Raw genomic sequence first — 12,116 nt, 5'->3', positions numbered from 1 at the left:
TGCAAAAAAAAAAAAAAAAAAAAATTAGCAGCAGACAAAGTGATTTTTAAAAGCACACCAAGAATGAATTTCTCTAGGAGATCTGTCATCTTGAGCAAGTGTAAGAACTTCCACCTTCACCCACTACCTCCAACCCCCCGAAGACTGTGACTTCTTCCTGCCTAGAACTGTTATCTGGCAATCTCATGACCTATCACACAGCTTTGGGTACAGAAGCTTGATGGGAAAGACGTCTCAAACAACATGGGCATCCAAAGCCCATGCACTTCAAGTACTACATACTCCGATTGTTTTAAAGACAATTGTAGTACCATCATTAAGTCATTTCTCAGCCAAAAGCACAAATGAAACAGTTTAGTGGGAAAGGAAACAAAGGTTTTTTTTTTTTTAAGTAGAACACAGCAAAAGGAGCTAGTGTTAAAGTCCTGATAAAAAGTAGTTTTTATCAGACAGTAGAATTTAGAAAGCAAAAGATCTAGTCCAATTCACTTCAATAATTATTAAGAATTTTGTGCAGCATTAATACTTGGTGGCCATAATATTATAATATTTATGATATGGATTTGTTAAGTCTACTTGAGAAGAAAAATATCATGTATGTATTAGAAATATTATTAGCTAATATATTTCAATTAGCTTAAGAAGTATACCATGATTCCAATTTATATTAATATATGAAATATCAACATATTTTATATATATTAAAGAGGTAAAGTCCACATATTTACAAAGATAAAGAACTAAAATCTTTTAATAGTGTCACTGAGTATTAGATCTCACAGGTTTTAATTTCTTCATAACTTTCTGTTAAATTGGAAGATTTTACAAATTTTAATATTTCAAATGTATTAAAAATTAAGTAAAGATAGAAGTGAATAATAAAATCAACAAATTCATTTTATTTGCTACACATGTGGATCTTTCAAAGAGAGAATAAACATGTTCTGTGCAGACGGAACATTTTCAAAACTGACCATATTTATGGACTGTGGCTACCATAAACAAAATACATACTTCCATCACCCATAAAACAAAACAAGAGTTCCCTTGTGATCACACCCTTCCCCAGCACCCCTGTCCCTGGAATCTTGAACCTGATTCCAATTAGCACAGTTCTGCTTTCAAATTTCTCATACACATGGCATCACACAGGATGTAGCGCATAGTTTGGCTTCTCTTACTCAGCATCATGGTTTTGAAATTCACCCAAGCATCACTGTATGTATCAGTAGTTCCTTCTATTTCACTGCTGAGGAGTAATTCTATCATATGAACATGTATACTTATGATCATGGTGAGGGAAAAAAGCTATTTTTACTTGAAAAAAACTTAGGTTTAACACTTTAGTAGGGCTCGGTTATTTGGGAAAAAAGATCTGAACAGTGATTTATTTATATGTACCAATCAATTAGTCATTTTCTACCTCAGACAAAAAATATCTTTTGTTATTACCATAAATGTCAGAATATAAACAGAATATCACATGATAAACTAATCTGACATGATATGCTTATCAATATTTAAATGTTTGAAAACGAAACATTTAAAGAACTATAACAGCAAAAAAAAAAAAAAAAAAAAGAGGGGTATTATGTCAGAGCAATACAACAAACACATGAATTGTGAGGCATGGACTGGATGCCAGGGACACCAAAGCTGAGTAGGTTCCTGGAGGAGCTTACAGTTGAGAGCACCAAGAGAGGGAGAGAAAGACGTATAGACACGCAATTACACAACTGAGAACTACAGTGAGATAAGAAACTCACAAAGCTACAGAGATACAAAAATCACACCATCAAGGCCAGGGTTCTTAGAAATCATATGAAGGCTGATCCAGCAATTGGTGCCCTCTGAAAACCCCTCTGTTAATAAACACTTAAATGCTATTAATAGATAAAATATTTGAAAGGGTTGTCTGGTGCCACTTATTTATGTAAAAATTTACACCAAGAAAGAGGAAAGTGACCCTGCCATGCCTGAATGTTCACTGACAATACTTATTTGCTACTGTCCAAAGTGAAGTGCTGGGAGACAGAAAGCTGCCCAAGTGAGAAGGCAGATGCAGAGGAAGAGAGAGGCTGGCAGCGTAGAGTGAGGCACACTGCTTAGGGGTCACAGAGAACCAGGGATACTACAAAGTGAACTAATGTATAAAGCCTTTCACCAAGTCATCTCAGTTTCCATTAAGGTCCAGATGGAAATGCACATGAAGTTGTTAAGTGTGAATGATACTAGTTACAATCAACTTAGTAAAAATAAAAAGATCCTTTGAGGACAACTGGGGAAATTCTAATGTGGTCTGAGAATGAAGTGCTACTGAGGAATAATAATTCATTTTATTGGCTATAATACTGATATTGTGGTTACATATGGAAATGCCCTTAGAGATGCATCAAAGTATTTAAGGGTGAAATGCTGAGAGGTTTGCTTTCAAATATATTAGCAAATAAAAAGTACTAGATGAGGTTAATATAGTAAAATGTTAGCACATTAACTGTTAAATTTAGAGTGGTGAGTATTTTTGTGACTCACTGGGCTATTTCTCTTCTCTGCATAGTCTGAAACTTTTAAAATAGGAATTCTCTGGCGGCTCAGTGGTAAAGAATCTGCCTGCCACATGGGTTTGATCCCTGTGTTGGGAAGATCCCTTGAAAAAGAAAATGGCAACCCACTCCATGATTCTTGCCTGGGAAATCCCATGGACCTAGAAGAGACTAGTGGCTACAATCCATGGGGTTGCAAAAAGGTGAACACGACTTAGCAACTAAACAACAACAGAGCTGATTCACTTCTTTGTATAGTGGAAACTAACACAACACTGAAACTTAACATAAATGAAAAGTGAAAAAGAAAAGCACTGATACTTTCAAATAATCACATACCTCATTCAGTTCTGCCTTATCCATATTATCCAGGTGAATTTTGGTCCAGTATTTGTCTAGCAGAGTAGCATGACTATTTAGCGGTCGATACCAATTTCCTCCACAGCTCAACAATCTGTATTACAAAATGAAAAGCAGAATCACACAAAATTCCTAAGTTTTAATCTTGAATTATGCCCCTGGTTACCCCTTGCTATACATTGTGTCACATCTAATAAAGCTCACAATTCCTTCTGGTGTCAAGACACTATCATGCTAGGCTTACAGGGAGGATGACAATGAAATGCTGCCACTGACTCGGCTTTGACTATTTTCCTGGGGAGAGTAATAGCGCTTTAACCAAGTTATTTTCAAATTACTGCAAACAGTCCTATTAGGCATTTTGATCTCAAAAACATGTTTCTTTTCATTAAGATGTATCTTCAGGAAAAAGAAAACAAACTAAGACCCATAGCACTAAAAATAAGTTCACTGCTTATTTACCAAAAGCTACAGTACCTAAAACTATTTAAAATACCCAGAAGACAAGGAATTGAACACATATTCTGGGCAAGCCACAGGCTTACACTTAAGCCATTAATTTAATCCTCATAACAACTGCCCTGAGGCAGTTGATCTTCTTTTCCTCTAACTGCAAGGAAGAACCATAAGGAAGAGAAAGAAAAATGTCTCTTGCTCACTCAACTATGACTACAAATGGCAAAACCAAGAAATGAACTGAAGTTGGTGTGACATCCTTGTATGATGTCTCAGGACTTCCCAGGAAAGAACTTCACTATCACTGTGAATATAAAACAGGTTCTATTAAAACTATCAGGGTCTAGCAAGGTGCTCCTTGAAGACGGTTAGATCAGCTCTGCATTCCATCTGGGAGTGAATGTTCACAGAGGTACAGTATACACTAACATTATCACTAAACACAGTGTAGCATTAGTTTCCCTCTTGGGCATTTTAAGATCTTGGAGAAACTGTACAGGTAGTCAGGTAGTAGGAAATAAGCCACTGCCTTCACATTATTTTAAAATGTAGATAAAGACATAAACATAAGTTTCTTTAGGTTTTATTCCTTTGTTGATGCTTATCTTCAATTTATTTATTTAAACTGCTTGACGTCTACATGGCTTCATTTCCATCAGCGCCACCATCATGGTTGGGCACTCCACCATGTGACAGGTCTTTAGTGCAAGTCATTTCACCTAAACTTTACAACTTACACCAAGCTGTAAAGCAGGCATTATTGGTCCCATCAGAATCAGCCAAGCAAGGTACATACAGATACAAAAAGTCAGTGTCAGGATTCAAATCCAGGGCTATCTGACAACTGTCATTTCTGATTATGTTTGAAAATATGAAAACAAGGTTTTGAAGACTGGTTTTATTTTCTAAATTAATTATCTCCATGAAAAACAGTCAGGAATGAGATGGTTGGATCTGTTCCAACTAACCTTGTTTAAACACCCAGAGAACTCTATTCCTGGACTTGCATACTCAGCACTCTAGCATGTGGACTCATGAGCAAGAGGCTCCATCGTGGAAACAAAAGGGTTAATAGGACATACCTCCTGGTTGCAAAGAACTGAAATCCAGGAGTCACCTTCACACAGTCACCTTGGCCAGGAATCAAGAGCTCTCCATTCTCCAAGAGAGGGATCAGCACAGAAATCTAAATCACAAAATTCCAGGGACAAAGCTATAAAGACAGAAGTAGCAAAACAAAAACAAAACCAGCCCTCTAACCAAATGACAAACATATACTTAAAGGAAATGCTACTTCTCACAGCATAAACTGGGGTCAAAGCAGGTGGGAATACTGGAGTGAACTACACTCCAGCAGAACAACTTACTTGTTCAGCATTCACTGGGTGCCTACTATGGACCGGAATCAAGCAAGACACTAGAACTCCAGACACGACTGAGGCATTACAGCCTCGCGTCTGATGGGAGGTAGCTGGCAAACTACCACACAGCCTAACTGGTGTGACCCCAGGCGACGAACAAAACACCACGTGAAGACAGGCTGTCGATGAGTGTGGAGTGGATTAGAAGCAAGGCAGTGAAGCCACCCTAGAGGTAATGCCATTCACCGAGTCTTAAAGTGGAACAGGAATTAGTCCGGTTTGGTGGGAAAGGAATGGCACAATCACTCGAGGCAAAAATATTATAATTAATAAAAACATACATGCCTAAGAGTGTGGCCTGAGAAGATTCTGTGATGGTTAGGGCAGAATGTGCACGTGAAGTAGTGAAAAAATACTAGGCTTACGAGACAGAGGATAAAAGCCCTTCTGTGCTGAGCTAAGAAGTTTGAACTTTTTCATGAGAGGATTTTATTCAGGAGAAAAAAGCTTTATTTTACATTTTAGAAAATGAACTGTAGAACAATATGGAAGATAAACTGAAAGAAAGCCAGCCTGGATGGAAAGAAGTGAAAAAACATATCAGTCAAGTAACAAAGGCAAGATGGCAAGATAGATTAGACAGAGACAAAAACAAGAAGCCCTGTGCTAAGGCAGCAGGCCAGGGGGGAACAGAGTAAGTGATAAGGAAAAAGCACTCAGCAACATCAGACTGAGTGAGTGGGAGATGAGAGGAAGGAGACAGCAAAGTTCTGGCTTGGCTATTATGTGGCAGGAAAGGTTGTTCCGGGAAAACAGCAGACAAGGTCCATTTTGAACATCCTAAACCTGCACCCACTAAGGAATCTAAGTAGAGATTTTCTGAGAAAAGTATGGACTAGACATATGGATGTAAGGGATGGGAGTTTAAGGACGAAGTTTTGAAAAACAAAGTAAGAAGAACAAAGAGCCAAGAAAGACGGTTCTAAAATATCAACATAATTTTATTAAGCATCATTAATTCATACATGGCTAGGAGTACAAAGGGAAAGTAATAGAGGGGCAACTCCAAGGTAACAGTGAAACTTCAAACAAAAGATAACAATCCTGAATGAGATCTATAAAAGCTACCTTGAAACAATAATGGGTTCACTACTAGCTGAGTTCTGGAAATAACAAAATAATAATCAAGGGGAAGGTGTATTTTTGAGTAAATACAACTTTACTATAATGGTAAGTTTAAACAGACTCAACTGAATAAACACACCCTCTGGAATGAAATGTAGTAAGAAAAGGGGAATGGAACACAAAACGGAACTCAAAGACTTTTCTGATGTACTAGACACGACCCACGTAATGACAAGTAAGGACAAGTCAGAAAGCAACAGTTTAGTCTTGAATCTGGACTTGGTCATCAAAGCATGTACTTGGCAATGGGACAGGGACAGACACCTATGCTTCATCATGACCTGAATGGAAAATCCCTTCTGTTCATCTAACTTTTTTGGCTCAAATTCTATGATTCATAATCCTAATGACTTCTCAGGTATCCTGAGGTCTAAAAAAATTTGTCCAGGAAAGAGAGCGCTAGAAAGGGCTAAGACTCAACAAATACTTTTAAGTTGGCCTTGTAATTTATAATTCAGTTTCATTGTAAAGTCTCCTTGGTAGGAGCCATGCCTGGCTTATCAAGAAAACTAAGTTCCAGCCCTATAAAACCTAGCATTAAAATCTTAGAACATAGTGGTAACACTAGGCCAATAACCCCATTACATCTTTACCTCAGACTCTGAAATACACATGTGTCGTAAGACACACATATTTATAGCCACCCTTTCCCCTTCATATCTCCCTAAACCCAAAGACCTGCCCCACCTCTCCTCCTTCCTCTGTCTCCTCTTTCTCTAATGCAAGAGGGTAAAGTCCATATAGAGGTAGCTTTAAGGTTCATGTTAAAGAAAACTAAAACCAATCTTGGGAAAATCTGCCCACAGAAAGATTGTTTTCATTTTGCAATACATTTTATTGGAGTTGGATGGTGGGGGGGATGTCATAGTTCACAGAATTCAGAAGAAACAGGGACTGACTGCCTCCATAGCTAAATTTCATACACACAGAAAAGTGATCTTTTTAAAAAGTCGGAAATACACATCCAGTTTATTTTCCTTAATTGAACAAAGACAAGCAGGCGCTTGTAACATCATCTTTTCCTTCCTGTGTCCTCAGCTCACTACTCTACAAATGCCACAGCTGGGGAGTGGGCTTCAAAGTTCTCAATGTATCTGTATCATGCATAAGATGTTTCCCACCGAGCCTATTCTTAGAAAGGCTGTGATACTGATCACATTTTCAACTAAATGAGGAAAAAAATATACTGAGAAACTAATCACACATTCAACTATTAAAGGAAACAGGATAAGCAGAATTTTACTGATTTTCTATCAAACAAGAGATCAGCCTGGTAATCCAAGAACTCAAATAGATTAGGTGGATAATCAACATATCATCTCTAATGAAATAACCTGTCTTGTTTAAATAATGCCCCAGAATCACTATTAACACAATTTGAAGACAAGAAATTAGTGAGTTACTGTGGAGATGACGTACCACGTCCAAGGGGGCATAGTCAATATCCTCCAGAAGGATCCAGTGTCCCTTGGTGGCTGCCTGTGTCAAGGTCCCAGGCTGCCACACAAACTCCCCTGGGACATCTGTGCAGCGATACATTCCCAACAGCATCTGCAGAAAGAAGATGAAGTACTTACTGAAAACACACACCTGAGGTGCCAGTGCCACATCCTAAGATTAGTTCCATTAAACTTCTACAGGGTTATAATGGGCACCTGAGGTTTTATAGCATGATCCCCTCTGTTAGGAGGAATATCAGTTAATTTCAGTTTCTTAGCAAAAACAATATTTTAAAGCAAATATTCAAAGTATGTTCACCCACCAAAATCTGCCATTTCTTAGTTACCTTACTGTCAGTCTGATCTCCAAGTTGGACTTTGAGAAGTTGAGGGGGCTTCCTTCTACCTGTCATTGCAGCTAAATGTTCAACTAATGAAGTTTTGCCACATCCAATTGGTCCTTCTAACAACACAGCATTCTGAGAAGCCACTGCCATAGCCAGGGTCTGAAGATTTTTGCACACTGAGTCAACCAGCACGTAAGACCTAAAGGTCAGCTCCTGTTCACGAGAAGAACTCCTACTACCCGCCTAAGGAGACAAGTGAGAAATAAAAGGCACATCAAGAAGAGTCTTTCTACCAAAGGGCACAGGTTAATTTCTACAACTGACTTTTACATAAACCTCTGCCAGTAAATTAGTAGTACAGGATCTACAATAACAAGTATGTATCAAAAGTAAGGATCAGGCTTTTTCCCTTTCCTATCTCTCATCCTAGGGAGAGGGGTGGGAACTTACTAACAAATATAAGAAAACCTCTCCCAAACCAAAAAAGGTGATACATAGTGAGAGAGAGCAAATCTCATCTATCATGACTGGATTTTCATTTTTCTTCCTCTTACCATATTCTAGGATTTCATGTCTAAGATCAAGAATGCACACAATACACTTATTAGACAATCATGGAAGTAAAGACACTAATTTTTTTCCAGGTACAATAAAGAATACCAGGGATTTAATTTTTTTTTAATTTATTGAAGTATAGTTGATTAACAATGTTGTGTTAATTTAGCTATATAACAAAGTGATTCAACTACACATATATACATTGTTTTATACTCTTTTCCATTATGGTTAATCACAGAATACTGAATAAAGTTCCCAGTACTATATATCCATTATATAGCCTGCATAACAGAAATATACACACTTACACTAAACTACGGGCATACCTCAAAGATTTTGCAGGTTGAATTCCAAACCACAGTAATAAAACAAATATAATAAACCAAGACACAGAAAACTTTCAGTTTCCCAGTGCATATAAAAGTTATGTTTACACTATACTCTGGTCCATTAAGTGTGCAATAGTTTTATGTCTAAAAAACAATGTATATACCTTCATTTAAAAAACATTTTATTGCTAAGAATGCTAACCATCATCCAAGACTTCACTGAATTGAAATCTTTGCAACAGTGGCAAAGATCATCAGTCACAGATAACCATAACAAATATAATAGTAATTCAGTTCAGTTCAGTTGCTCAGTCGTGTCTGACTCTTTGGGATCCATGAATCACAGCACGCCAGGCCTCCCTGTCCATCACCAACTCCCGGAGTTCACTCAAACTCATGTCCTTCGAGTCAGTGATGCCTTCCAGCCATCTCATCCTCTGTCGTCCCCTTCTCCTCCTGCCCCCAATCCCTCCCAGCATCAGGAGTCTTTTCCAATGAGTCAACTCTTCGCATGAGGTGGCCAAAGTACTGGAGTTTCAGCTTTACCATCATTCCCTCCAAAGAAATCCCAGGGCTGATCTTCAGAATGGACTAGTTGGATCTCCTTGCAGTCCAAGGGACTCTCAAGAGTCTTCTCTAACACCACAGTTCAAAACCATGAATTCTTCGGCACTCAGCTTTCTTCACAGTCCAACTCTCACATCCATACATGACCACCGGAAAAACCATAGCCTTGACTAGACAGACCTTTGTTGGCAAAGTAATGTCTCTGCTTTTCAATATGCTATCTAGGTTGGTCATAACTTTTCTTCCAAGGAGTAAGCTTCTTTTAATTTCATGGCTGCAGTCACCATCTGCAGTGATTTTGGAGCCAAAAAAATAAAGTCTGACACTGTTTCCACGGTTTCCCCATCTATTTCCCATGAAGTGATGGGACCAGATGCCATGATCTTCGTTTTCTGAATGTTGAGCTTTAAGCCAACTTTTTCACTCTCCACTTTCACTTTCATCAAGAGGCTTTTGAGTTCCTCTTCACTTTCTGCCATAAGGGTGGTGTCATCTGCATATCTGAGGTTATTGATATTTCTCCTGGCAATCTTGATTCCAGCTTGTGCTTCTTCCAGCCCAGCGTTCTCATGATGTACTCTGCATAGAAGTTAAATAAGCAGGGTGACAATATACAGTCTGGACGTACTCCTTTTCCTATTTGGAACCAGTCTGTTGTTCCGTGTCCAGTTCTAACTGTTGCTTCCTGACCCACACATAGGTTTCTTAAGAGGCAGGTCAGGTGGTCTGGTATGCCCATCTCTTTCAGAATTTTCCACAGTTTATTGTGATCCACACAGTCAAAGGCTTTGGCATAGTCAATAAAGCAGAAATAGATGTTTTTCTGGAACTCTCTTGCTTTTTCCATAGTAATCAAACAGTTTTAAATATTGCAAGAATTACCAAAATGTGACAGAGAAACACTAAGTGAGCAAATGCTGTTGCGAAAATGGCACCAAGAGACTTGCTCAAGCCACAATCCTCCAGTTTGTAAAAACCAAAACAAACAAAAAACCATGCAACATCCATGAGTGCAATAAAGCAAGGCATGCCTATTTAATTAAGGATATTTTTATATTACAATAATAATAATTATTATATATAATACATTACAATAATTTATAATTTAATTAATAATTAAGAAATAACATGGTATCTGGGAGTTACTTCGAAATAATACGGTGTGAGGAGTGTTCAGAAATATAAATGCAACATAATTGACCATGAATTTATAATTACTGAAGCTGAATGATTACATGTGAATGTATTGTACTACTATTTCTACTCTGGAATATGTTTAACATTTTCCATAACAAAAAGTAAAATAATAATCATAATCATAACGCACCCAGTATGTTTAATGGGATGGGGGAGCCTGGTGGGCTGCCGTCTATGGGGTCGCATAGAGTCAGAAACAACTGAAGCGACCTAGCAGCAGCAGCAGCAAGATGAAAAGTTCTGGAGCTTGTTTGTGCAACAATGTAAATATACTCAACAATACTGAGGAGTACACTTAAAAATGTTAAAAGATGGTGAACATTACATTCATTTTACCACAACTTTTTAAAAATTTAATAATAATCTACCTACTGATACAGAAAAAAAGGATCTCTTGGAAGAGTGCAGTGATTATGAACTTTTAAGGAATGATAACTTCTCAAACAGAGCTTGTCCCCTAAAGATATGTAAGGACAAAATGAGATTCAGGGCTGGAAGCTGCTGAACTTTTTGCGGAGCTGTTACTCTCAGCAGCTGGCAGGCTGCGCTGTAGCTCCAGGCTGCACTTCTGCCCCAGTGCTCTGCCACTGCCATCCACTGTCAAGCCCATCCCAACCCAAATCCTTCCCTGTGTTAAAGTGCTAATGCTCCAAACCTAACCTATATTGTTGTTGTTCGTTGTTCACTCACCAGGTCACGTCCTGACTCTGCGATTCCATGGACTGCAGCACACCAGGCTTCCCTGTCCTTCACTATCTCCTGGAGTTTGCTCAAACTCCTGTTCACTGAGTCAGTGATGCCATCCAACCATCTCATCCTCTGTCTACGTTAGGATCTGTCTACATTAGGAGAGTGGTTAAAGATGGGTGGGGAAGTCTTCCTGACCACAGGGAAATACCAGGGGCTTTGGAAATACTGCTGTCTCAGTGCTGGCAACGCATATCTAGTTTATGAATTATCATGCAGCTGTACACTCAAGAGGTGCACTTTTTTCTAATCCTTTTCATTGTACTTCCCAGGTACAAACTGATGGTCAAGCAATGACCCAGAACTTGTTCCAGGGAGAAAACTAGGTAGATCTGATGAACTGACTAAAGACTGCTGGGGAAAAACAGAGTGGCCTTTGAGCCACTTTCTTGGAAAGGTCATTTACTATGGCAGGGGACAAGTTCACTGCAGATGCAGGCCTCCCACACCATAAGCAGAGAATATTGTGACACAAAGAGGCTGCTGGCAATAATACCCGGGCCAAGCCCTGTCTCTGCCAAAGGGCAGCCCAAGGGCCCTGGACAAGTCACTCTGCCTTGTGCTACGAAGCTTCATTAGTATCTGACTCTTTGCCACCCTATGGACCATAGCCCACCAGGTTCCTTTGTCCATGGGAATTCTCCAAGCAAGAAAACTGGAGTGGGTTGCCATACCCTTCTCCAGGGGATCTTCCCCACCCAAGGCTTGAACCCACATATCTTAAGTCTCATGCATTGGCAGGTGGGTTCTTTACCACTAGCGCCACCTGAGAAGCCCCATTCTGCCTTAGTTTTATATAAATATGGCATCACGGTGTCCAACTTCAAACAGCTGCTGAAGCAAGTAAACAAACAAGTCATATATGGAGGAGTTTTGCTCAAGTTAAGAGCCCGATGCACAGGCATCATCATGATTTCTAATTCCACACTAAACAGGGACAATGGGACTATCAGAGAGGAGGGTCCTGGGTGAATTCTCTACTCTCTCCCTGAATACTTCTCTAAGTGGAACAGTAATTTGGCAAGCT

The 12,116-nt window shown here is 39.0% G+C and overlaps 1 protein-coding gene across 1 annotated transcript in view; it reads right to left on the bottom strand.

The window, feature by feature from the left end:
* MDN1 (midasin AAA ATPase 1) overlaps positions 1 to 12,116 on the bottom strand; it is a 142,331-nt gene that overhangs the window by 112,548 nt on the left and 17,667 nt on the right. Inside the window, exons 6-9 of the mRNA XM_040238799.1 lie at positions 7,692 to 7,934; positions 7,325 to 7,456; positions 4,442 to 4,545; positions 2,883 to 2,997 (exon numbers count right to left, since the gene is read on the bottom strand). Of these exons, the coding sequence (XP_040094733.1) occupies positions 2,883 to 2,997; positions 4,442 to 4,545; positions 7,325 to 7,456; positions 7,692 to 7,934 (594 nt within the window). The remainder of the gene's footprint in view (positions 1 to 2,882; positions 2,998 to 4,441; positions 4,546 to 7,324; positions 7,457 to 7,691; positions 7,935 to 12,116) is intronic.

This window comes from Oryx dammah, unplaced genomic scaffold (genome assembly GCF_014754425.2).
Source record: "Oryx dammah isolate SB20612 unplaced genomic scaffold, SCBI_Odam_1.1 HiC_scaffold_4, whole genome shotgun sequence".
Lineage (NCBI taxonomy): Eukaryota > Metazoa > Chordata > Mammalia > Artiodactyla > Bovidae > Oryx > Oryx dammah.
Note: the sequence above shows the minus strand (reverse complement) of the source record. Positions and strands in the feature narration are given on the sequence as shown.